Source organism: Suncus etruscus, chromosome 2, assembly GCF_024139225.1.
Source record: "Suncus etruscus isolate mSunEtr1 chromosome 2, mSunEtr1.pri.cur, whole genome shotgun sequence".
NCBI classification, from domain to species: Eukaryota; Metazoa; Chordata; class Mammalia; order Eulipotyphla; family Soricidae; genus Suncus; species Suncus etruscus.
In genome coordinates, this window is record NC_064849.1 from 100,529,476 (window position 1) to 100,554,833 (window position 25,358).

General features: G+C 40.8%; 1 protein-coding gene across 1 annotated transcript in view; it reads right to left on the minus strand.

Annotated features, from left to right (window-relative positions):
• NUP155 (nucleoporin 155) overlaps positions 1–25,358 on the minus strand; it is a 75,587-nt gene that overhangs the window by 44,446 nt on the left and 5,783 nt on the right. Inside the window, 10 exon segments of the mRNA XM_049769045.1 lie at positions 1,716–1,886; positions 4,996–5,096; positions 10,789–10,941; positions 12,292–12,389; positions 15,441–15,532; positions 16,443–16,516; positions 17,824–17,929; positions 18,738–18,904; positions 20,950–21,042; positions 25,227–25,297. Coding sequence (XP_049625002.1) covers positions 1,716–1,886; positions 4,996–5,096; positions 10,789–10,941; positions 12,292–12,389; positions 15,441–15,532; positions 16,443–16,516; positions 17,824–17,929; positions 18,738–18,904; positions 20,950–21,042; positions 25,227–25,297 — 1,126 coding nt within the window.

Genomic DNA, 25,358 nt, shown 5'->3' on the forward strand with positions numbered 1-25,358 from the left:
TGAGTGTATAAAGAAACACATAGAGAGTGTCATGCTGAATAAAAAAAGTCAGAGAGAGAGGGACATTGAAGATTATACTCATCTGCAGGATATAAAATAAAAAATATTCACAGTATGAGAATATTACCTAAAGACAATAGAAATGATGAGGGAAGTGCAGTTAAGACAGAAGACAATTGTAGTTGGAACTGAGCACTCTGGAAAGAAACTGGGAATTGAAAGGAAGTAAAATGATATATATGATACACTTTCAGTAACAGTATTCCAAACGACAGTGACTAAAAAGAAACAGCATGAAAGAGAAGAATGTGTGTGCCATAGGAGTAGGCTGTGGGTGTAGGTCGGACAATAGGTGGGTAACTAGGGAAATTGGTGACTGGAAATAAACCCTGGAGAAGGAATGGGTGTTAGAACGTTGTATACATAAATAAACAAATAAACTCGAGTAGTTACTTTCTTTTATTTTTTGCTTTTTTTGGCCACACCCGGTGATGTTCTGGGGTTACTCCTGGCTATGCACTCAGAAATCGCTCCTTGCTTGGGGGACTACATGGGACACTGGGGGATTGAACCAAGGTCTGTCCTAGATCAGCTGCATGCAAGGCAAACACCCTACCACTGTGCAATTGCTCCAGCCCCTCAGGTAATTACTTTGTTTGTTTATTTGTTTGTTTTTGGGTCACACCTGGCAGCACTTAGGGGTTACTCCTGGCTCCACGCTCAGAAATCGTCCCTGGTAGACACAGGGGACCATATGGGATGCCGGGATTCGAACCACTGTCCTTCTGCATGAAAGGCAAACGCCTTACCTCCATGCTATCTCTCTGGCCCCCTCAAGTAATTACTTTTTAACTCTGTATCTCAGTTTTTGTATTAAAATACAGAAATTAGTCTGTGACAAAGAGTTGCCCCTCAAACTTCAGGATTAAAGTTAAATGATGCAAATAAAAAGTTAAATGATGAGGGACCGAAGAGATAACACAGTGGTGTTTGCCTTGCAAGCAGCCAGTGCAGGACCTAAGGTGGTTGGTTCAAATCCCTACGTCTCATATGGTCCCCCATGCCTGCCAGGAGCTATTTCTGAGCAGATAGCCAGGAGTAACCCCTGAGCACTGCTGGGTGTGGCCCAAAAAACAAAACAAAAAAAAACAAAACAAAAAGAAAACTTAAATGATGAACTATATTGTAATGAGTACATCTACATAGAAGAAATGAAGATAAGAAAAAAGAGCAATAGTACAGTGTGGGTAAAGCCCTTGTTTTATATGCAGCAGACCTGGGCTCAATCCCCAGTACCCTATATGGTCCCCCAAATCACCAGGAGTTATCAGAGTGCAGAGCCAAAAATAAGGCCTGTGTACTGCTACATAGGTGGCCAAAAACAAAAACAAAAACAAATAAAGAAAAATTTTTTCTTTTTGTTTTGGGGCCACACCCAGTGGCTCTGAGGGAGTTTTCTGCACTCAGCAACTACTCCTGGCAGGCTCAGGGAACCAAATGGGATGCCGAGAATCGAACTCAGGTCTGGCCTGAGATTACATGCAAGGCAAATACCCTACTACTGTCATATCTCTCCAGCCCCACTCAAAGATTATTTTAGGGGTGAACATCCCCAAATATTTAAGTAAACAACTTTATTTAGCAACTACGGTACAGAACTTAACAAAAACATTTAAAATAGCTTTTCAGTTTCCACCATAACCGGATAGACATACCTGTGCTGAGAGAAGAACAAATTTCTTGGGAGGTAACATGTGCTGCTGTACAACAACTGGTGAGTCAGTTATTGGAATATGGTCCTTGTTTAAGGGTGTGATTATCTTATCTACCTTTAAGTCGTCTATTGCAGAAAGAGCCCAGGAATGACCATCAACTCTGGTTGTCATCTATGTAAAGGAAATAATGTGTTTACATGTGCAATTAACCGGACATCATCTATGTTAGCAAATCTTATTTTTTTAACTTTTGGATTACACCCGGTAATGCTCAGGGGTAACTCCTAGCTTTGCACTCAGGAGTCACTCCATGTGAGCTATGGTGAGTGAGGAGAACCAAATGCCAGGAGTTGAACCCACGTTGACTGCATACAAGGCAAATGCCCTATCCGCTGTATTATCTCTCTGGCCCTTAAAATTTGTTTGTTTGCTGTTGTTTTGTTTTGCTTGGTTTGGGGATATAGCTGGTGATGCTTCTTGCTCTTTGTTCAGGTTATCATTCCTGGTGATGCTCACAAGACCATATGGAATGGCAACAATTAAACCCGGGTTAGCCACATGCAAGCGTCTCAACCAGTGCTCTATCTCTCCAACCCCTTAAAACTCAATTTTTAATATTTTGTGTGTATCCTCTTGTGTACAAGGAAGAAATATGAGATAGGCTGGGAAAATACTGGTAATTTTGCAATATGGTATTTCCCTAAATTTTATAAAATGGCTCTATTATTGTAAATGTCTAAAAAGTTCTAAAAATGAATGAAAACTTGTCTGATATAGTGAACATTCCTACTACAAAACGTATGGGCCAGAACGATAGCACAGTAGATAGGCCGTCTGCCTTGCAAAAAAGCCAACCCGGATCCAATCTGCAACATCCCGTACAGTCCTTTGTACCTGCAAAGAGTGATTTCTAAATGCAGAGTCAAGAGTAAACTGAGGGCCCGGAGAGATAGCACAGCGGCGTTTGCCTTGCAAGCAGCCGATCCAGGACCAAAGGTGGTTGGTTCGAATCCCGGTGTCCCATATGGTCCCCCATGCCTGCCAGGAGCTATTTCTGAGCAGACAGCCAGGAGTAACCCCTGAGCAACGCTGGTGTGGCCCAAAAACTAAAAAAAAAAAAAAAAAAGAGTAAACTGAACACTATTGGATGTGGACCCCCCCCACCCCCAAGTAAATGGCTTGATGAGGAGTATGGTACTTGGCAAGCATCTGCTTGAGCACTGCTGTGACCTTGAAAAGCAAACTTGAGTTCCACAAAGACAGAGAATGGACTCCTCAGCAAACAGGCGTTTGTGGACTACAATTCCAGGAAAAATAACCCTGATGAATTCTGTGGAGGGGACACTAGCACTTCAGTCTACCATGCGATGCTCCAGGTTAGCATCAGAGACAAGGCTGTGTGCAGCCCAGCCATCTAACAATAGCAATAAAGGGAATAAAAAGGACTTTCATGGGCCAGAGATGACAGAGGAGATAAGGGCTTGCACAGCCTTGCATAAGCAGATGACCCAGGTTCAAATCCTAGGTACTACATATGGTCCCCAGAGCATTGCCAGGGCTCTCCTGAGAAGAGAGCCCTAGTAAACCGTAAGTACCACCGTGGGGGGCGCGGATCAAAAATAGAACAAAAAATTCTTTCTGAAAAACTGGTAATAAAATTGGAACGATTCTTTAAAAAAAAAAAAAAGAATTTAATTTAGGCAAATTAGAAAAGCAATTTCTAGAATAGAATTCAAAATAACAGCATCAAAACCAAAAGATTGGGGCTGGAGAGATAGCATAGCAGTAAGGCAGAAGGACGGTGGTTTGAATCCTGTCATCCCATATGGTCCCCCAAGCCTGCTGGGGGCAATTTCTGAGTGTAGAGCCAGGAGGAACCCCTCAGTGCTTGCCACTTGAGACCCAAACCAAAAACCCAAAAACAGACAAACCAAAAGATTATTATTTTACAAGGAGGTAAACATTTTAAGGACATTATGAAAAATATTCTAAAAAAGATCTGAAGTTTGATCTAAAGGTAATTACTGGGTGAAATGGGAGACAGTACTGTTGTTAGTTAGAGCACATATCTGACATATCACTGACCCAAAGCACATGTTCAGGCAGCTTTGGTGGCTGCTAGCTTTGAAAGGTCAAACAGCATCACATTGTCAGGTCCTAGCACTCAAACTTTCTGCCAGTGAGCTGGGATTCATTGCGATGGCCCTTGGTCTCCTGGGGGCTACCAAGAAGCATCCTCCAGCAAAAAACAGAGAAAAAGAAGAATTTCAGGGGGGGTAAGGGGCGTGTCAATCCAAGCAGTGCTCAGGGAACCCAAGGGTCATTTTGCAGTAGTGATACTTGGCCACCCAGGCTGTAGAGCTCAAAGCTAGGGCCATGGCCAAATAGAGTGTACAGTGGATAGAGCACTTTCCTAGCACACCGCCAAGCCCAGTTCAATGCCAGGCACCCCACATGGTCTTTCCAGCACCACGGTGCATAAGCCCTGTGTACCATCAGGTGTAGCCTCAGCCCTTCTACCCTTCATCCCACACCACACTGCTCCAAAATAGAGATATGTGATGATGCTCAGGTAAGCAGAGCTGGGAAGCTCCAGAGCCAACCTGGTAGTATTTGGGGGTCATGAAACTGCAGGCACAACTTGAGGACAATGTTTATGCAAAGTATACAGTTCTGATAAAGTTGGCCCTGACTTTAAAGGTAATTTCAGCCATGACCATGACTTCTAACCAGATATAAAAAAAAAAAAAAAAAAAAAACAACAAAGACTAGGATATGCATAACTTAGGATCATCTGAGAGTATCAGAAACAAACAGTAAAGAGTGAGGTCAAGTTCTTATTTTATTTTTTTGGTATTTGGGTCACAGCCTGCAGTGCTCGGGCATTACTCCTGGCTCTATACTCAGAAATCATTCCTGCCAGGCTTGGGGGACCCAGCTCAGAATGCTGGGATTCAAACCACCATCCTTTTGCATACAAGGCAAAGGCCCTACCTCCATGCTATTTCTCCGGCCCAAGTTCTTTTTTTTTAATTAAAATTCCACCAGTGGGGGCCGGAGAGATAGCATGGAGGTAAGGCGTTTGCCTTTCATGCAGAAGGTCATTGGTTCGAATCCTGGCATCCCATATGGTCCCCCAAGCCTGCCAGGAGCGATTTCTGAGCATGGAGCCAGGAATAACCCCTGAGCGTTGCCGGGTGTGACCCAAAAACAAAACAAAAAAAAAACAAAAACAAAATTCCACCAGTGCTTTATATATCTCAGGTTAAGTTTAACTTACCTGGGTTTCCATCATTGGTTTTTGAAAAGAAAATGTATCATGATTGATACACCACAATATATCATTATCTTCATTTTCCGAGGCTGCCATCAATAGGATACCTGGACATTTAAAACAGTTTTATTCTATGGTGCCCAAAACTGTACATGCTCATTAAAAATTAATATAATTAATTAGAGGCATATTTTATAAAAATATAATTTTTCTAAGAAGACAAATTACAAAATAAACACATGAATAGGGTATTGCACCCAAGTCTAGGACAGTCACTGGCACCACAGCCCCCTTTACCAGTATTACCACATTTTACCCTGCAGTTATTGAGCACCAATTGGGAGTGGCCCTGCTGGTCCCCAGGAACATTGATCTACCTGCTCACCTGACAAAAGTCTCACACCACTGAATAGAAGGCACATCCCTAGGGCCCTCAAAAAACAAATAAAAATTTAGTATTGCAAAATGATTTAATGGGTCAGATTTTTACAATATTCCTTTAGACATACCTGTTTTATTTACATTTCTAAAGTAGCACCTTTATAGCAATAAGTGGGTTTATTATCAGAATATAGTATTTTCAGAGTTTATTTAGTAAGAAAAATGTTGAATCTTACAATCAATGATATCTTTTTATGGAGGGTAAGTAGGTTCATCTAAAAATGCTCAGAACTTAGGACTGGATCTGTTTAGGTATCACTCCTAGAAGGGCTGAGGACCATATGAAGTGTCCAGGATCAACCAGGAACATGCAAGACAAGCACCCTACCTCCTGTACTATCTGATTCCAATGTTAGTTTTTCCCCTATCTCCCATTTGCCAATGGTGTCATAATGGTCAGTAAAATAGTATTTATGCACTGACCAATTCAAATATGCAACCAATAAGGTGGATGAAGTTACTAGTAAAATGGCAGAGAAAAATGTATTAAAAAAAGCTTTCTTAGGCCAGGTCTTATTCCGGCATCCCATATATTCCCCTGTACCTACCAGAAAAAGATATCCCTGATTGCAGAGCCAGAAGTAATCCCTAAGCATCACCAGGTGTGGGCCAACAAAACAATAAAACAAAAAATATTATGGGACTAGGGAGATATTACATACACATGTTGTATATACAGTATTGACTCCACTCTAAAACAGTGTTGTAGTAATGTTACTTCAACAAAAATAAGTAATAATACAATTCAAGTGGTTTTAGTATGCTCACAAAATTGTGACTCCATCACAATAAAATGTTCCTGATTTTTATCACTCCAGAATAAAATCTCAGACTTTAAAGTTACCCCTTGCCATCTTGCTCCTCTAACCATAAACAACCATTAACCTATTTTCTTTTTTATTTATTTTTGAGGAGATTTTGGCCACACCCAGCAACATGTAAAAGTAACTCCTGGCTCTGCACTCACAAATTATTCCTGGAGGCTCGGGGAACCATATAGGATCCAGGGAACAGAATAGGGTTGGCCACATGCAAGGCAAACACCCTATCTGCTATGCTATCATATCATATCATATCATATCATATAATGGTCCCTGTTAATCTATTTTCTGAATATACTTTATAAATAGAATAAGAATTAAAATACAATAGAAAGCCGGAAAGATAGTATAGCAGATACGGTGCTTGCCCAACATATGGCCAACCTGGACCCCATATGGATCCCTGAGCACCATCAAAAGTGATTCCTGAGGCAGAAATTAGTGTTTAGCAGAGGCAGGAGTAACCTGAGCATTGCCCAGTATGTTCAAAGAGGAAGAAAGAAAGAAAAAAAGAAAAAAAAAAAAGAGAAGATAATGTGATAAAAAATATTGAGCCAAATTAAAAGGAATAGGGGTCACATTATAGGGACCTCTATTCAAGGAGAAAGAGAAAGGAGCAACAATTTTTGTCTTTGAACCGCACCACATAGTGCTCCTCACTTGTGGTGAGATTCTGGGTCCAAATATGGTACTGAGGTTTGAATCCAGTTTGGCTTTATTCAAAAGAAGCGCCTAACCCACTGTACTATCTCTCTGGTCCACCGGACAGAAATTTGTTTTAATTGATTTGGTTTGGGTTTTGGGCCATCTCAGGCAATGTTTAGTGACTACTTTTGGCTCTATGGCAAGCTACATGGATCACCTCTAGCAGGATCATGGCACTATGTAGGGTTTTGAGTATCTAAGCCCTACCTGCTGTACTATCACCCTGGCCCCTAAGGCCAGAATTCTTTTTTCTTTTAAAATAGATTCTTTGTTTTGTGGTTTTTGGGTCACACCCGGCAGTGCTCAGGGGTTATTCCTGGCTCCAGGCTCAGAAATTGCTCCTGGCAGGCATGGGGGACCATATGGGGCACCGGGATTCGAACCGATGACCTCCTGCATGAAAGGCAAACGCCTTACCTCCTTGCTATCTCTCCGGCCCCTTAAAATAGATTCTTAAGGGCCCGGAGAGATAGCACAGCGGTGTTTGCCTTGCAAGCAGCTGATCCAGGACCAAAGGTGGTTGGTATGAATCCAGATGTCCCATATGGTCCCCCATGCCTGCCAGGAGCTATTTCTGAGCAGACAGCCAGGAGTAACCCCTGAGCACCACTGAGTGTGGCCCAAAAACCAAAATAAATAAATAAATAAATAAATAAAATAAAATAAAATAGATTCTTAAGAAGTCAGAGCAGTAGCACAGCAATAGGGCCTTTGCTTTGCATGCGGCAAACCCAGGACAGACCCTGGTTTGATTTCAGGCATATCATATGGTCCCCCCAAGCCTGCCAGGAGCGATTTCTGAGTGCAGAGCAAGGAGTAACTCGAGAGCCACGGGATGTGACCCCCCTCCTCCGAAAAGATTCTTTAATTGAAGCACTATGAGAGTTACAAAATTGTTCATGATTGATCAATGTACAACACACTTCACCAGTGCACATTTCCTGCCACCAATGCAATCATTTCCAACTATCATTGTCATAGTGGTCGCTTCACAGCCCTAACTGCACTCCCCCACTCTTTATGGCAAGCTTTATGGATTGACCCTCCTGGAGGTGCCAGAATTCTTATATCAAAAAATACTAGATGGGGGCTGGAGAGAGAGCACAGCAGTAGGGCGTTTGCCTTGCACGAAGCCAATGCTGGAAGGTCGGTGGTTCGAATCCCGGCAATCCATATGGTCCCCTATGCCTGGCAAGAGTGATTTCTGAGTGTAGAGCCACTGAGTGAGAGCTACTGAGTATGACGCAAAAGCAAAACAAAACAAAAACAAAAAAGATGAAAAATTCCCAAAGCTGGGAGAATTAAATACCCAGAAACAAGAAGCTCAAATAATTCCAACAAAATATGGGTACCATGAGCACCTCAAGAAGTGATTCCTGACTGTAGAGTCAGAGTAACACTGAGCAGTGTCAGGTATGGCCAAAAAACAAAACAAAAATGTATCCCTTATAATTATGATGATGTTCAGACTCTACTTTTTACCATCAAAAATCACATCAAACTCTATTCTCCATTTGTCATAATTCACCAACAACAACAGCCTTAAAAAAAAATCAGTCTGGGGCAAGTCATAGTATAGTAGGCAGGACATCTGCCTCGCACAGAGGACCTAGATATAATCCCTATCATCCCATACAGATGCCAGATCACTGCCTGGAGTGAGTCCCGAATGCAGAGCCAGGTATAGTCCCTAACATCACTGGGTCTGCCCTCCAACTACAAAAAAAAAAAAAAGAAAAAAGGCAGTCTTTCCTGGGCTTCTTCTTTTTCAAGGGCAGGACTGGATCTGGGGGCCAGAAACAGCAGCACTCTGAACTTACTTCTGGAATTTTGTTCAGTAATCATTCCTGGTAGTTCTCAAGGGACCATACTAGATGCTGGGGATCAAATCCAGCTGGCTGAATGTAAAGCAAGAACTCTACCTACTATACTACCAATTGGCTCTCCTTTAGGATATCTGTTTGAATTTTTTCGCTGCCTCTTTTTTTTTTTTTTTTTTTTGGTTTTTGGTTTTTGGGCCACACCCGGCGGTACTCAGGGGTTACTCCTGGCTGTCTGCTCAGAAATAGCTCCTGGCAGGCATGGGGACCATATGGGACACCGGGATTCGAACCAACCACCTTTGGTCCTGGATCGGCTGCTTGCAAGGCAAATGCCGCTGTGCTATCTCTCCGGGCCCTGCCTGATTATTTCTAACTCTAACTCCCATTTACTCTGTTCATTTTCATCAAAGTATCACATCACATACTAAAATAAAAGTAATATAAACAACTAAAGGCCTATCTGTAAAAAATTATTTTTAAGGTCACTCGTTTTAAGATAAATTAAATGGACTCAGATATACTATTGCATGCAGGGCACTTGACTTACAAGCATTCTACCAGGCTTTGATCCCCAACAGCCACTAAGAATGATTCCTGGGGCCAGAGCGACAGCACAGAGGTAGGGTGTTTGACTTGCATGTGGCTGACCCAGGATGGACCTGGGTTCAATCCCTTGCATCCCATATGGTCCCCCAAGCCAGGAAAGATTTCTGAGAGCATAGCCAGGAGTAATCCCTGAGCGTCACTGGGTGTGGCCCAAAAAATTAAAAAAAAATTGATTTCTGAGTAAGGCAGACCACTGCCAAGTTGTGAGTAAATAAATGTCTAAAATTGATTAACTATAAATCTTATTTTTAAATGAATAAAATTTGTTAAAATTAGTAACTTTGGGGCTAGGGGACTACACCTGGCAGCGCTCAGGTGTTACTTCTAGCTCTACACTCAGAAGTCACTCCAGGTGGGCTCGGGTGACAATACGAGATGCTGAGAAGTTAACCCAGGTCAGCCCTACCACAGTGCTATCACTCTGGCCCCCAAATGAATAACTTTTAAAAATTCATTAAATTCCACTTCAGGGGGCAGGAAAGAAAATACAGCAAGCAGAGGGTTTTCTTTGCATGCAGCTGACCCAAGTTGGGGGCGTAGAAACCTATATGGCTCCTCGAGCCCACCAGAAGTGATCCCTGAGCAGAGGCAGGATTAAATCCTGAGCAGAACCAAGAGCAGTAAAAGAAAAAAAAAAAAGAAAAAGAAAGAAAAAGTGTATGTGTGTGTGTGTGTGTGTGTATATATATATATATATATATATATATATATATATATATATATTGTGTGTGTGTGTGTGTGTGTGTGTGTGTGTGTGTGTGTGTGTGTGTGTGTGTGTGTGTGTGGTTTTTTGGGTCACACCTGGCAATGCTCAGGGGTTATTCCTGGCTCCAGGCTCAGAAACTGCTCCTGGCAGGCACGGGGGACCATATGGGGCGCCGAGATTCGAACTGATGACCTCTTGCATGAAAGGCAAACGCCTTACCTCCATGCTATCTCTTCGGCCCCGAAAAAGTATATATTTATTATATACTATACACTTACTTTCAAAATTTCAAAACATGGGACCCGGAGTGATACCATAGCGATAGGGTTTTTGTTTTGCACGTGGCCAATCCAGGATGGACGTTGGTTCAAATCCTGGCATCCCATCTGGTTCCCGAGCCTGCCAAGGGTGATTTCTGAGTACAGAGCCAGGAGTAACCCTTGAGCGCTTTAGGGTGTGACTCAAAAACCAAAATAACAAAAGAAAACAAAAAACCCACCTCAAAATATACTCTAAATTTTCCTTTTGCTTACTGGGTCATACCCAAGTGATGCCTTCTTCTGGCAGGACCATGTGGTCCCAGGGATCAAGCATGGAGTTCCAACAAGCTAAGCATGCACTCTATAGTCACTGAATACACTGACCCCTGCTTTTATAATCTTAAGGACCCAATTTAAATGCTTATTTTCAAAGTTACCTTTACTATAAAGAGCTTTGTGCACTTTTGATGGCTTTTCCACAGTTGATGATGCTGAGAATCCAGGAGGTAGGCGGACATGAACCAGCGTCAATGTATTAGGTCGTGCTAACGGCTGTCTGAATGGACAAGTGCTGAAATATAACCTTACACCTGAAGATGGGATAGAATTATTGATATGTGATCAGAATAAAGAAGACTCAGGAATGTTATTATCGACACAAGCCCATGAAGAAACAAAGAATTCTATTAAGGCTATAAACTACTGTCCTAGTATTTTTTAAGGGGGATGGTGGATTTGGGCTACACTCGGCAGCACTCAGGGTTTATTCCTGGGTCTGAGCTCAGGACTCATGTCTGGTGGGAAACAAAGGACAATATGGAATGGCGAGGAACTGAACAAAGGTTGGCTGGCACGTGCAAGTCAAGTGCCCTACTCATTGTATTATCTCTTCAGCCCTAAAACATTACTCTTTATGTTACTTCTGAACTTTGTTTCTTTTCTTTTCGTTATTTATTTTCAAGGATTAAACAAAAGCAGTGCTCCAGAGCTACAGTGTAGAACTTAGTTGGCCATTTGATGCTGGAGACTGAACATGGGGCTCCCACATGTAAAGCAAGAACTCTAACCCTTTAAGCCACCCTCCACCCTCTTCCTGGTTGATCTTAACTCACCAGAAAAATCACTAGCAGAAGTGGATTTCAATGACCCTGACACTATAAATTGATAGGTCAACCTATATTTTTTTTTGTAGAAAAAACTTAAAAATTATAGGAATGGGAGCCTGAGTCCAAATTTACATTGTCATTAAACTTCAGATTCCATTTAATCTTGAAAGACTGTTTTTACAGGGCCAGAGTGATGAAGCAAGCAGTAAGGCATCTGTCTTGCACGCGCAAGCCTGGGACAGACAGTGTTTCGATCCCCCAGAGTCCCGAATGGTCTTCCAAGCCAGGAGTGATTTCTGAGTGCATAGCTACGAGTAACCCCTGAGTGTCACCAGGTGTAGCCCAAAAAAAACGGAGGGGAAAAAAAAAAAAGACTGTTCTTACATCTATAAAGTGAGCCAACAAAAACTCAGAAATCTTTAAATTTTAAAATCCTGGGGCCGGGCGGTGGCGCTAGAGGTAAGGTGCCTGCCTTGCCTGCGCTAGCCTTGGACGGACCACGGTTCGATCCCCCGGTGTCCCATATGGTCCCCCAAGCCAGGAGCGACTTCTGAGCACATAGCCAGGAGTAACCCCTGAGCGTCACCGGGTGTGGCCCAAAAACCAAATAAAACAAAAAACAAAAACAAAAAAAATTTTTAAATCCTTTATTTTGTAACTATATTCCAAACTTATTATTAGTAATTATTAGAATTAAATTATTAGTAATCTAAATGATAAAGATTCAGAAACAATGACAGAAAAAAATAACACATCCCCAAATGATAAATTATCAAATCTGAAGGAAAAAAAAACAGTTCTAATAGCAATGGCAGAAATATAAATAATACATACCTGCATGTGTTACAGCCAATAACTGACAGTCCAGTGATTCAGAATTTTCAATCACAGCTATATGAACAATTGGTTTAAAAGCAGAACGATCTATAGTTCTAAAAGAAAGAAAATGTTCAAATTTTAAAAATGCACTCATTGTCTTAAAATTTTAGTTAATATTTTACATTAAGTTATACAAGAAAAAAGTTATACAAAACATTTTTCTTTCCTTTTATTTTTTGTTTTGATTTCTTTTTTTTTGGGGGGGGGAGAGGACATATTTGGCTGTGTCCAAAGCTTATTTTACTCTTGGCTCTGCACCCAGAAATCATTCCTGATGGGCCAGGGACCACCATATGGGATCACAGGGATGGAACCCGGGACAGCTGCATGCAAAATGAACAGCCCACATGCTGTACTATCACTCCAGCCCTGATATACAGAATATTTTCTAGCTGCAGTACTACTTGTCTAAAAAAGTTTAATACTTACTTCACAGGAAAATAATTCAATAGCAAAAAAGAACTACCAAAAAACCTTCATGTGTATTGGTTATATTAATTTTAAGTCTAATTCAAAGATCATAAAAGGTTAAGATCGAGGAGTTGGGGTGGGTGAGGGGGGAAAAAAAGGTACAGACATTGAATTACTAGTAGAAAGGAGAAATAGCATGGAGGTAAGGCGTTTGCCTTTCATGCAGAAGGACGGAGGTTCGAATCCCAGCATCCTATGTATGGTCTCCCAAGCCTGCCAGGAGCGATTTCTGAGCATAGAGCCAGGAGTAACCCCCTGAGCGCTGCTAGGTGTGACCCCAAAGCCAAAAAAAAAAAAAAAAAAAGCAAAGAAAATAACATCACCAAGAACAAAAATGGGGAGTGCCAACAAAGGTATATATATATATATATATATATATATATATATATATATACATATTTGATTTTGGGTCACACCCAGCAGCACTGGCTCTACGCTCAGAAATCACTCCTGGGGCTTGGAGAGATAGCACAGCGGCTTTTGCCTTGCAAGCAGCCTATCCAGGACAAAGGTGGTTGGTTTGAATCCCGGTGTCCCATATGGTCCCCCATGCCTGCCAGGCGATATTTCTGAGCAGACAGCCAGGAGTAACCCCTGAGCACCGCCAGGTGTGACCCAAAAACCAAAAACCAAAAAAAAAAAAAAAAAAAAAAAGAAAAAAGGAAAGAAATCAGTCCTGGCAAGCCAGGCTCAGGGGACCATATAGGATGCCGGGATATGAACCACCATCCTTCTGCATGAAAGGCAAACGCCTTATCTCCATGCTATCTCTCCAGACCCAAAGCAATATATTAAAGAGATCTGGTTAACATCATTTTCCTTTTTTTGTTTTTGTGCCACACCTGGTGGTGCTCAGGGGTTACTTTCTGGCTCTGCACTCAGAAATCCTGGCAGGGTTGGGGGACCATATAGGATGATGGGAATCAAACCCAGGTCTGTCCCAGATTTGCCACGTGAAAGGCAAATGCTCTACCACTGTGCCATCTCTCGGGTCCTCCTTTTTTCCTTTTTGGACACAATAGGCAGTACTCAGGGCTTCCTCATTCATTGCTCGGGATAGAAATGGGGTGGACCATGTATAATGGGAAGATTGGATCAATGTCTTAACCATGTATTCAACACTGAGAAAATTAGTATTGAGTTTTCTTTTCTTTTTCTGTAGTGACTGGAATCAAATTCAGTTCTCATATACACTTTACCATTGAGACACATTCCTGGTCCCAAGTCTTGATACAATGCTACAAAAATGTAACATCAACTTTATTTTATTTTTAACATCAATTTTAGTGACAGTACCTTAGAACAAACTATTATGGGGACCAAAGCAACAGTGAAATTTGATTTGAACCCTGACACTACTTGAGACCTCTAGGAATGACCTGAGTGTAGGATCTAGAGTTAAGTCCTGAACACCAAGTGTTGTGCAAAAATACAGAAGAAAATAAAACCAAAAAGTTATTTTTCTGAATTTAATGAAAAGGAAAAACAAAAGAAATTGAGATATAGAACTGAGATATCTTCTAAAAGTCAATGTTTTGAGAAAAGGTAATGAAAGCTTTCTTAAATAAAGAGTAAAATGCTGAGGGCTGAGAGATAGGATAATGGATAGGGTGCTTCTCAGCACGTGGCTGACATGGGTTCAATTACTGGCACCCTATGAGTCTCCAAATACACCAGAACTATCCCTGGAACATCCTTGGGTATGGCCTCAAAACAAACTGCAGCAGCCAAAAAAAATGTATAATGACTGAAGCTAAAGAAAATTATTAAAAAAAAATATTTTTGACTACTGAATTATTTAATAGACTATGATTATAAAACAACATCATGGAATTTAATATCTTTTCAGGTGTAATAACCCTATAGTGGCATATTAGAATCAAGATGACGGAAACTATCAAATTTAAGAGTTAAATTAAGAGGCCAGAGTGATATATGGCAGGTAGGGAAGGGGATCTTTAGCAAAGAGCCAGGAGTAACTCTGGAGCATTGCCAGATGTGATCCAAGAAAAGGAGTTAAAATCGTATTTGAAACTCAAATTGTTCTTTTGAAAATAAACAAAGGTGCTAAATGTTAATAACTGATAACATTTCATTTATCCATCCATGGGGCAAAGGAATAAATCTACATATCTGGCTTGTGAGTCCGGTTTTAGACTATCTGCTCTGAGAATCTTTCTTCACTAAAGAATAAAGAAAGGCGGGGCCGGAGAGATAGCATGGAGGTAAGGCATTTGCCTTCCATGCAGAAGGACAGTGGTTCGAATCCCAGTACCCCATATGGTCCCCCAAGCCTGCCAGGAGCGATTTCTGTGTGTGGAGCCAGGAGTAACCCCTGAGCGTTGCTGGGTGTGACCCACCCCAAAAAAGAAAGATAGTACAAATGGCAGGGCATTTGAACTAAACCAACCTGGATTCAATTTCTGGCACCCCATCTGATCCCCTGAGCAATGCCAGGAATGATCCTTGAGCACCAGCAGGTTGGGCACAAAACAAAATAATTATTTTAGGGTGGGAACCAAAAAGTAAAACAAAAAACACACAGGGTGTTTTGGAAATTTAATATTAGCATACTACACATAAATAATAGGATCACCTTCAAATGAAATGTCTGACAGAGAATCACATATTACCTCGCAATGTTCCCAGCAGCAGAGACAATAGAATTCTGTGACACTGATGTAACTCTGCTCATTCCTTGTCCATCGTGCCCCAAGTCATAAACCTGTAAAAAAAAAAAAATTAAGCCCAATCAAACATAAATTATAAACATCTTACAAAATAAAACTTTAAATATAATTTTATTTAATAATTTTTTCAGGAATACTTCAATTTTGATATCTCATAAGAGTAAGGAAAAAAAAGAAAAATTCAGTATAAAATTAGAATTTGTTTTTGGCCCACACCAGTAGTGCTCAGGAGTTAATACGGGCTCTACATGGAAGTATCTATCACTCCTGGAAGACTTGGAGGAACAAATAAGGGGACCAAGTTAGGGAGAGACCTGGATTGACTGGATACAAGATAAGTGCCCTACATACTGTAATATTGCTCTGGCCCATACAGTTGGATTTTTGTTTGTTGGTTTTGGGGCCACACTAGGCAGTGCTCAGTGGTTATTCCTGGCTCTTCACTCATACAGTTGCACTTTTTTTTTTTTTTTTGTGGTTTTTGGGTCACACCTGGCAGTACTCAGGGATTATTCCTGGCTCCAGGTCAGAAATTGCTCCTGGCAGGCACGGGGGACCATATGGGACGCTGGGATTCGAACTGATGACCTACTGCATGAAAGGCAAACACCTTACCTCCATGCTATGTCTCCGGCCCCACAGTTGCATTTTTTAAACAGCAAAGTTTATAGAGATAGTACAAGAGTGCAATTGTTTGTTCTTAAAAACTAAATGTTCCATGGAACCAGGAAGATAGCAATATGGGTTAAAAAAATTTAAAAATAAAATTCTTTGTATGCTGTATCCCCAAAATTTATTCCCTTTTTTTTCTTCTTTTCTCCTTTCTTTCAAAATTTATCCCTATCTCTACGTGTTGAGTACTGATGGGTATAGCCTTCCCAAAACAAAACAAAAAATACCCAAGACATCATTCCTCTACAATAGTGGTTTAAAATTAATACTTACTTGAATCACACCTCTCTCAGATCTTGTATATAAAATATTCCTAGAATTATCTATTGCAATTTGAACAATAGGATCTAAAAAGAAAGAAAAAAAAAACCTCTGAAATAAACAAATTTAAAACACTGAATTAGAACTTTAAGGGATTTTCTTTTTACTTTTAGATAAATTCTAAAAAATTTGTATAAGGATAAAAAAACAGGATGCAATCAGTTGAAAACATTTTTCATGTAAACACTGAGATTAAATTTTGCAACTTATTCTGTGCTCTAAATAAATTTTAATCCCGATCATTTCATTTATTTCATTACTTTCCTAAAAGAAAGTTCCTGTTTACATCATTAGTTCACTGAACAAATAAATTCAGTCACATGCACATTTGGTGTATTTGTTTACTTCAGTGAATTCTCTCTTACACTTTCTGGTTTTACATATATACTGATCATGATCAATAATTAATAGAAACTTTGAAATAAAACCCACAGTAAGTTGTTTGATACACCTTTTTTTCCTTTAAGCGACTATGAATCTATAGCGGGACTCGAAGACAGCATTTGCCTTACACACAGCAGACCTAGGTTTGTTCCCTGGCATCCCATATGATCCAACAAACACCGCCATGAACAATTCCTGAGTGCACAGCCTAAGCCCTGAGCCTCACCATGTATGATCGCAAAACAAACAAACAAACAAAAACAAAAAAGAGAGGCCTTATGAATCTATAACAAAGACTAATATTTAATAAGAGAAACTTTCTATTTTGTGGAGAGAAAGCGTTTGGGTCACAGCTGGCAAAACTTAATGGGATTCTCCCAGCTCTGTGCTTATGTTCTGGAAACTAGATTGTCAGGGATCTAAACAGGATCAACCCCATGCAAGAAAAGAGTCTGAAATGCTGTACTAACTTTCCAGCTGCAAGAAGCATTCAACTTAAGGATGAGAGGAGACTTTTTCATTTGGGGGCCATATCTGGTCATGTTCAGGTGGTGCTTGGGAAACCATGCAGAATACTGGGGATCAAATCTAGATCAATTGCTTAAAAGGCAAGTATCCTACTCACTGTATTCTCTCTCCAACCCAAAAGTGAGACTTTCTGAAGAAAACGTTAAAATCAACAACATGCTACAATATTGTTTGCCAACTGCTCTTCTCCCAGGTGTGGCTTAGTGGTCAAACACTTGCCTTCCATTTGTGATGCCCTAAGTTTGACCAGCTAAACTGCCTATGTGGTCAACTACTGTACAATCCCAGAATCATTGGATGCAATTCCCAGATTCAAAATAAAGTGTGACTGTCACCACCAAAATATGTGATCACATAGCAACAAAAGTCATGACATCCCAGACACCATGATGCAGCAACAGCCAGACTGATTTCTACTTACCATCTTCTGAGAATGTGAATTGTAGCAATGAAGGAACAAGGAAAGAAAGGGCACTCTTTGAATGGTTTATTTTCCGACATCTTTGGCTAAACCAACCTGCTTCTGCCTTGAAAAATTAAAAAACAGGGTCATAAATGTGAATACCTTTTTCAGTGATAATAACCATTATATATCCATGTTTAAAACAATCCTTGAGGGGCCAGAGCAATAGCACAGAACAGGGTATGTGCCTTGCATGCGTCCAACCAGGGATGGATCTGGGTTCAATCTCCAGCATCCCATTTGATCCACTGAGCCTGCCAGGAGCAATTTCTGAGCACAGAACCAGGAGTAACCCCTGAGTGCTACGAGGTGTGGTTCAAAAACGAACCAAAAAAAAAAGATCCTTGAAGGTGGAGGTGGAGGGCAGAGCAATAGAACAGCAGGGAGGACATGTGGCCAACCAGGTTCAATTCCCGGTATCCCATATGGTCCCCTGAGTCTGCCAGGAGTAATTTCAGAGCACAGAGCCAGAAGTAATTCCTGAGCACTGCTGGGTGTTGCCCACAATCAAAAAAACAAGGAAGCAATCCTCAAGAGGTTGAATGATAGTACACAAGGTAGGGTGCTTGCTACATGTGACCATCATGGTTTTGATCCCATCACTCCATATAGTTCCCAAGTCTGCCAGGAATAATTCCTGAGTGCAGAGTCATGAGGAACCTTTGAACATTGCCAGCTGTGGCCACTAAATCAAAATTAAAACAAAACAAAAATCACCAATCTCAAATCTTAGTGAACTAAAAGTAGTTATAGACATACTACTCTAGAGCATAGCCAAGTATAGTCCAAATACCAAGACATATACATTTAATTAAAAAATAAAAAGTATACTATTTAAGAGGAAGAAAAATATATATAAATGTCACACTTACTTGGTATGCTACTTCATATAAACATCCATCCTTTCCAGCCAAGAAAATCCTGCCATTGTCAGTAGAAGTTATTGTTAAAAGGTAAGTATTGTCAGTGGGAAGAGAATATAAAGGATCTGGAAGCAACTGCATTCCACCACTCATACTGTCATTGAGAACTCCAGACCCTATTATTTAAAAAAGAAAAAATACATGAATACTTATCAAAAGTGTAAAACATTCACTGCATTATCTTCAGAACTGGTATACTTACTAAATTCTTACCATACTCGGAATTCTGAAACACATAAAATAAATCAAGATAAATAGGCCCTATAATGTGTATATATAATATATAAAATTTATAAATTAGTTATTATATAACATAGTAAACCATCATAAACTAACCGAGATTAGGTCAGCAATTTGGTTCAAGTGGTAGAGCATAAATCTTGACTGTGCAAGGTAGTACATTGAATCCCTGGCCTGCATGCCACCTCTTAGATCATGCCATGCTGTAAGTGTGGCCCTAATGGCCATGGGAGTGGCACTAGGTGCCATCATTTTTGTGTGAACTCTACAAAAAATAATCTAAATCATTAAATTTTGTGAAAAAGCAAAGATATAGTGAGAATAATCACTAAATCAAGACACTCAAAATGGATTTTATCGTTATTGTTGTTGCTAAAGTCAAGAGTCCTGAATATGAATGCAATTAAAATGCAAGTTTCTTTCGATGTAAGGGGAAATAACCTAATAAGCCTAATGAGTTTCAATCCATACTAAAATGGTCATTTAAAATTTTTAGAAAGGGCTAGAGATATGATTCAGCAGCAGAGCACACATTCTTGGGTACAATCTGCAATACCAAAAATCTTTTTTTTTTTTTTTTTTTTTTGGTTTTTTGGGCCACACCCGGTAACGCTCAGGGGTTACTCCTGGCTATGCGCTCAGAAGTTGCTCCTGGCTCGGGGGACCATATGGGACACCGGGGGATCGAACCGCGGTCCGTCCAAGGCTAGCGCAGGCAAGGCAGACACCTTACCTTTAGCGCCACCGCCCGGCCCCACCAAAAATCTTTTTAAATAAAATATAAAGTGAACAGAAGTTGTAGAGACAGCTCAATGGGTATATTCTATTTACAGGAGACCCCTGGATGCATGATCCCAAGCACTGGCATTAATGACCCCTAAGGTGGTTGGTTCGAATCCCGGTGTCCCATATGGTCTCCTGTGCCTGCCAGGAGCTATTTCTGAGCAGCCAGCCAGGAGTAACCCCTGAGCACTGCCGGGTGTGGCCCAAAAACCATAAATAAATAAATAAATAAATAAATAAATAAATAAATAAATAAATAAAGATGATAATAGACATCATAAATTATTATAGAACATTTTACTTTTATAATAAAGTTTCTGAACACCGCCGGGTGTGACCCAAAAACCAAAAAAAAAAAAAAAAAAAAAAAATCTAGAAGCTAATAGACTTCAGTCACAGGACCAATAATGAGATCCCATGCACAATGCATGTAATTCCAGCTTTGAGCTCTCATCCAATATAATGGGCTTTTAGGAATTGCACATTAGTATGTTAAATATATCCAAAATTTTGGCAGAGCTATTAACCTGAAATGATAGGTATATATTTCCATAAAAGCAAATAGCTTGGAAAATTAACTCAGTGAAAAATATTAGTGGGTTTTCTTGTGTGTGTGTGTGTGTGTGTGTGTGTGTGTGTGTGTGTGTGTGTGTGTGTGTGGTGGGGGTGGTCATACTTGGTGGTGCTCAGGAGTTACTCCTGGCTCTGCATTCAGAATTTCACTCCATATGGGATGCTGGGATTCAAATTGGGGTCTGTTCTATGTTCGGCACATGCAAGGAAAACACCTTACCACTGTGCTATTACTCTGGCCTCCAAAATATTAGTTTTCTAATCATAATATTAAATTTAGCAGTATGCCTTTAATTACTTTTGCTTCTGAGACACACCTGCTTATTCCTAGCTCTGCACTCAAGGATCATTCCTAATGGGCTCAGGAATCTGTATGGAGTACCCGGTACTGAACTCCGGTCAGCCGCATTCAAGGCAATCACTTTACCAACTGTACTATCACTTCAGCCCCTAATACATACTCAGTGACAGACAGAAAGCCTTGTATTAGTATACCCTTGGGTTTAATCACAGGTACAACAAAATACAATGCAACAAAACACAACACAATACTGGAGAGATATACCTGTTTGCAAATTTGAATAACTGAGTCCAAGAATCACTATATCCACTGGAGTTGCTAAAACCAGAAGGTGTCGTACATGTGGTTGAAAGATGCCTAAGATTAAAAAAAAGATATATGTATATATGTATTAAGATTATTTCCCAATAAACAGCATGTAAGCATAAAAGAATAAGGTTCTAACATTAAAACAAGCTATTAATTACATATGAAATATCTGAGTTCGATTTAGCTAATTTTCATGTTAAAATAACATCTATGGGCAAGGTACAACTCTTACCTCACATATGTGAGGCCCCGCATTGAGTACTGAAATATAATAAAAACCTAAATCACTTAAATAAGTAAACAACTATACTAAACAGTCACACTGACAAACAAAACAATTTGGTTTTTAATGTCAAATAACATCACTGTTATGTATCAAAACAAAAGTGCAGCAGATAGGGTGCTTGCCTTGCATAAAGCCAACCTGAGTAGGATCCCCTGTACTCAAATGTTCCCTAGAGCACTGCCCAGAATATACCCTAAGCCAAGAGCCAGTAGTAAGCCCTGAGTACCACTAGGCGTGGCTCCAAAACAAAAACCAAACGAAGTATGAATCTGTGTTTTTGGAAGAAATTTTAAAAAACAAACAAAAAAAGCCATTATTTTAGAATAAAAGATTGTATAGGATGGGGCCAGAGAGATAACATGGAGGTAAGGCATTTGCCTTGCGTGCAAAAGGACAGTGGTTCGAATCCCGGTATCCCATATGGTCCCCCGAGCCTGCCAGGAGCAATTTCCGAGCATGGAGCCAGGAGTGACCCCTGAGCGCTGCCGGGTGTGACTCAAAAACCAATAGTATAGTGGGAAGTGCTTGCCTGTTGCCTATATTAAGGCAGATCCTGATAAGATCCTTGTAACTAAGATGAGTGATCCTTAAGCACCACCAAAACAGAAAATTTATTCTAAACTCTGTTCTCATGTCTATGGGTAAATGAGACTTTAAATACAAATATAGGGGTGAGAAAGGGAGAGAGAGAGAGAGAGAGAGAGAGAGAGAGAGAGAGAGAGAGAGAGACAGAGAGAGACAGAGACAGAGACAGAGAGACAGAGACAGAGAGACAAAGACAGAGAGAGGAGAGAGACAGAGACAGAGAAAGCACAGCAGGTAAGGTATTTGCTTGTACAGAGTCAACTCAATTTGAATTTCTGGCTTACATACTGTTTCCTGGGCCCTGTCAAGAGTGATCTGAATGCTGAGTCAGGAATAAGGACTAAACATAGCAAGGTGTGGATGGAAAAAAAGGAGAAATAGTAGTAAAATACATAGAATATTTTTAAAAATTAAGTTAGGGGATGGAGAGATAGCATGGAGTTAGGATGCAGAAGGATGTGGTTTGAATCCCGGCATCCCATATGATCCCTTTAGCCTGCCAGGACCAATTTCTAAGCATAGACCAAGGAGTAAACCCTGAGTGCTGCTGGGTGTGACCCCCCTCAAAAAAAAATTAAGTTAGTTAACTGGGCCAAAATATAAAATGTAAAAAAATAGGTAAGAGTATAAAAAAGGATTGGCTGGGGCTAGAAAAATAGATAATGGCTAGAATATATTGTTTTGCATGCAGGAGGCCCAGGTTAATCCTTGGCATAGCAGGGATCCCTGAGCACAGCTGGAGGCAAACCTTGAACACAGAGCCAGGATGAAACCTCAAGGACAAAAACCATGAAGAATTTGCATGGGGCCGGAGACATAACACAGCGGTAGGGCACTTGTCTTGCATGCAATTAACACAGGACAGATGGTGGTTCAAGTCCCAGCAATCCATATGATCCCCAAATCCTGCCAGGAGCAAATTATTTTTTTTTTGGGGGGGGGGGTCACATCAGGCAGTGCTCAGGGATCACTCCTGGCTCTACGCTCAGAATCTACAACAAGCTAGACACAGAGGAGACCACTTACACTAGCAGCCTGGGGAGCAAAGGAGGAGGATATGGGATGCATGCTGGGAACGGGGGATGGGGGGGAGGATGGAAGACAACATTGGTGGTGGGAATGCCCCTGATTTAATACCTAAAATTTTACTGTGAATGATTGTAATCCACTTTGGTCAAAATAAAAATATTTATAAAAATAAATAAATAGGGGCCCGGAGAGATAGCACAGCGGCGTTTGCCTTGCAAGCAGCCGATCCAGGACCAAAGGTGGTTGGTTCGAATCCCGGTGTCCCATATGGTCCCCCGTGCCTGCCAGGAGCTATTTCTGAGCAGAAAGCCAGGAGTAACCCCTGAGCACCGCTGGGTGTGGCCCAAAAACCAAAAATAAATAAATAAATAAATAAATAAATAAATAAATAAATAAATAAATAAATAAATAAATAACAAAAAATAATAGTTCCTGGCAGGCTTGGGGGACCATATGGGATGCCAGGATTCGAACCATCATACATCTGCATGCAAGGCAAAAGCCCTACCTCCATGCTATCTCTTCGGCCCCAGGGAGCGATTTCTGAAAGCATAGCCAGGAGTAACCCGAGTGGCACTGAGTGTAAACACCCCCCCCAAAAAAAAGAATTTGCAATATTAATACTCACTAAACTGTTGTGTACGAAGCTCTAGGTTTGATCCCTCGAATCTCATGCTTCCTTTACTAGCACTACTGTATCACTGTCCTGAGTACTGAGACCCTCAGGTCTACAAATCTGGGCTAAGTACTAACAGGATCAGTCCCCAGAATTCCTTTACCACTGTAAAATTAATCTAAATGTATGTGTGTGAGTATACATATGTGTGTATACTCACACACATACATTTTGTTTTTTTGGCCACAACAGGTGACGCTCTGTGGTTACTCCTAGCTATGCACTCAGAAATCATTCCTGGCTTGGGGGATCTTCTGGGACGCCGGGATATTGAACTGCGGTCCATCCTAGGCTAGTGCACGCAATGCAGGTATCTTACAGCTTGCACCACAGCTCCGGCCCCATTATACATATAGATATATATAGATATACCGTATTTTCCGGCGAAAAAGAAGACTTTTGAAACAAAAAAAGTCAACTGAAAATTGGGGGTCGTCTTAAACGCCGAGCATATCCCGAAAAATGTTTAAATATGCCGCTAAACGAAACAAACAAACAAAAAAATCAGGCCGCAGAATTTCCAAATCTCTTTCTTGGGGGCTCCCAAAGAGTACTCAGGAGATCTGGGGTCACTTCTGGCAAAACCCAGATAATCGTGTTGGTGGTTCAGTGCTAAGGTCCGAGGATGGGGTGTTGTTTGGTTCATGTGGTGGGAGAGATTAACTGACGCCACCAGGGAATTGCCAGAAAAGGTGCCTATGATAAGGGACCAATCACTGCAAGGCTGCTCGGACTGCCTCTCTATCTCAGCCAATCCAAGCAGGCTTTTTATGCATGCAAATTAGACAATGTTCTGGACCCGAATCTACACTATAAAAAGCCTGCTCAGATTGGCCAGAGTCAGAAAGGAAGTCTATTACAGTATAACCTTTGAACCTTTGCTTGTTGTAATTGGCTCCCTGTGGAACATACAGTTGCAGCACAGGAACGATACAGCGATAAAGGCCTAAAACTATGTTTTAACTGCAAAATTAGGGGGTCGTCTTATACGCTGGAAAATAACGGTACATATTTTTAATTGTACTTTCAAATGTTGATTCAGCTATATATTTTCTTTTTCCTTTTTTTTTTTTTTTTTTTTTTGGTTTGTGGGTCATTACAGCCTTACTCAGGGGTTACTCCTAGCTTTTTACTCAGGCCCATAAAGTGCAAGTCAGAAAGAACGTCTATAGGAATTTTAGCCAATTCACAGATGTTATTCAGGGGCTGGAGCAATAGCACAGGAGGCAGGACATTTGCCTTGCTATGCATGTGGCCAACCCAGATTCAAGCCTCTATATTCCATATGGTCCCCAAGCCCACTAGGAGTAATTTTTAAGTGCAGAGCTAAGAATAACTCCTGAATGCCCCAGGTGTGGCCTTTCCCCAAAACAAAACAAAGGGGCCCGGAGAGATAGCACAACGTTTGCCTTGCAAGCAGCCGATCCAGGACCGAAGGTGGTTGGTTCGAATCCCGGTGTCCCATATGGTCCCCCGGGCCTGCCAGGAGCTATTTCTGAGCAGGCAGCCAGGAGTAACACCTGAGCACCGCCGGGTGTGGCCCAAAAACCCAAAAAACAAAACAAAACAAAAAAAAAACAAAGATTTTATTCAGTGTTGTAACATCCAGAGACTAAGTATATACAAGTTTAATTTAATCCTATTTTTCTTTCTTACCAACTTTTGGTTTCACAAGCCCCACAGCAAGAATGGTCTCACTAAGTCCATCGAAGTAGGCAAGGTCTCCTCTGCCAAAAGTCAAAGAAAAACATTATACATTCGAAGAAAACGTGTGTATCTATCTTATAC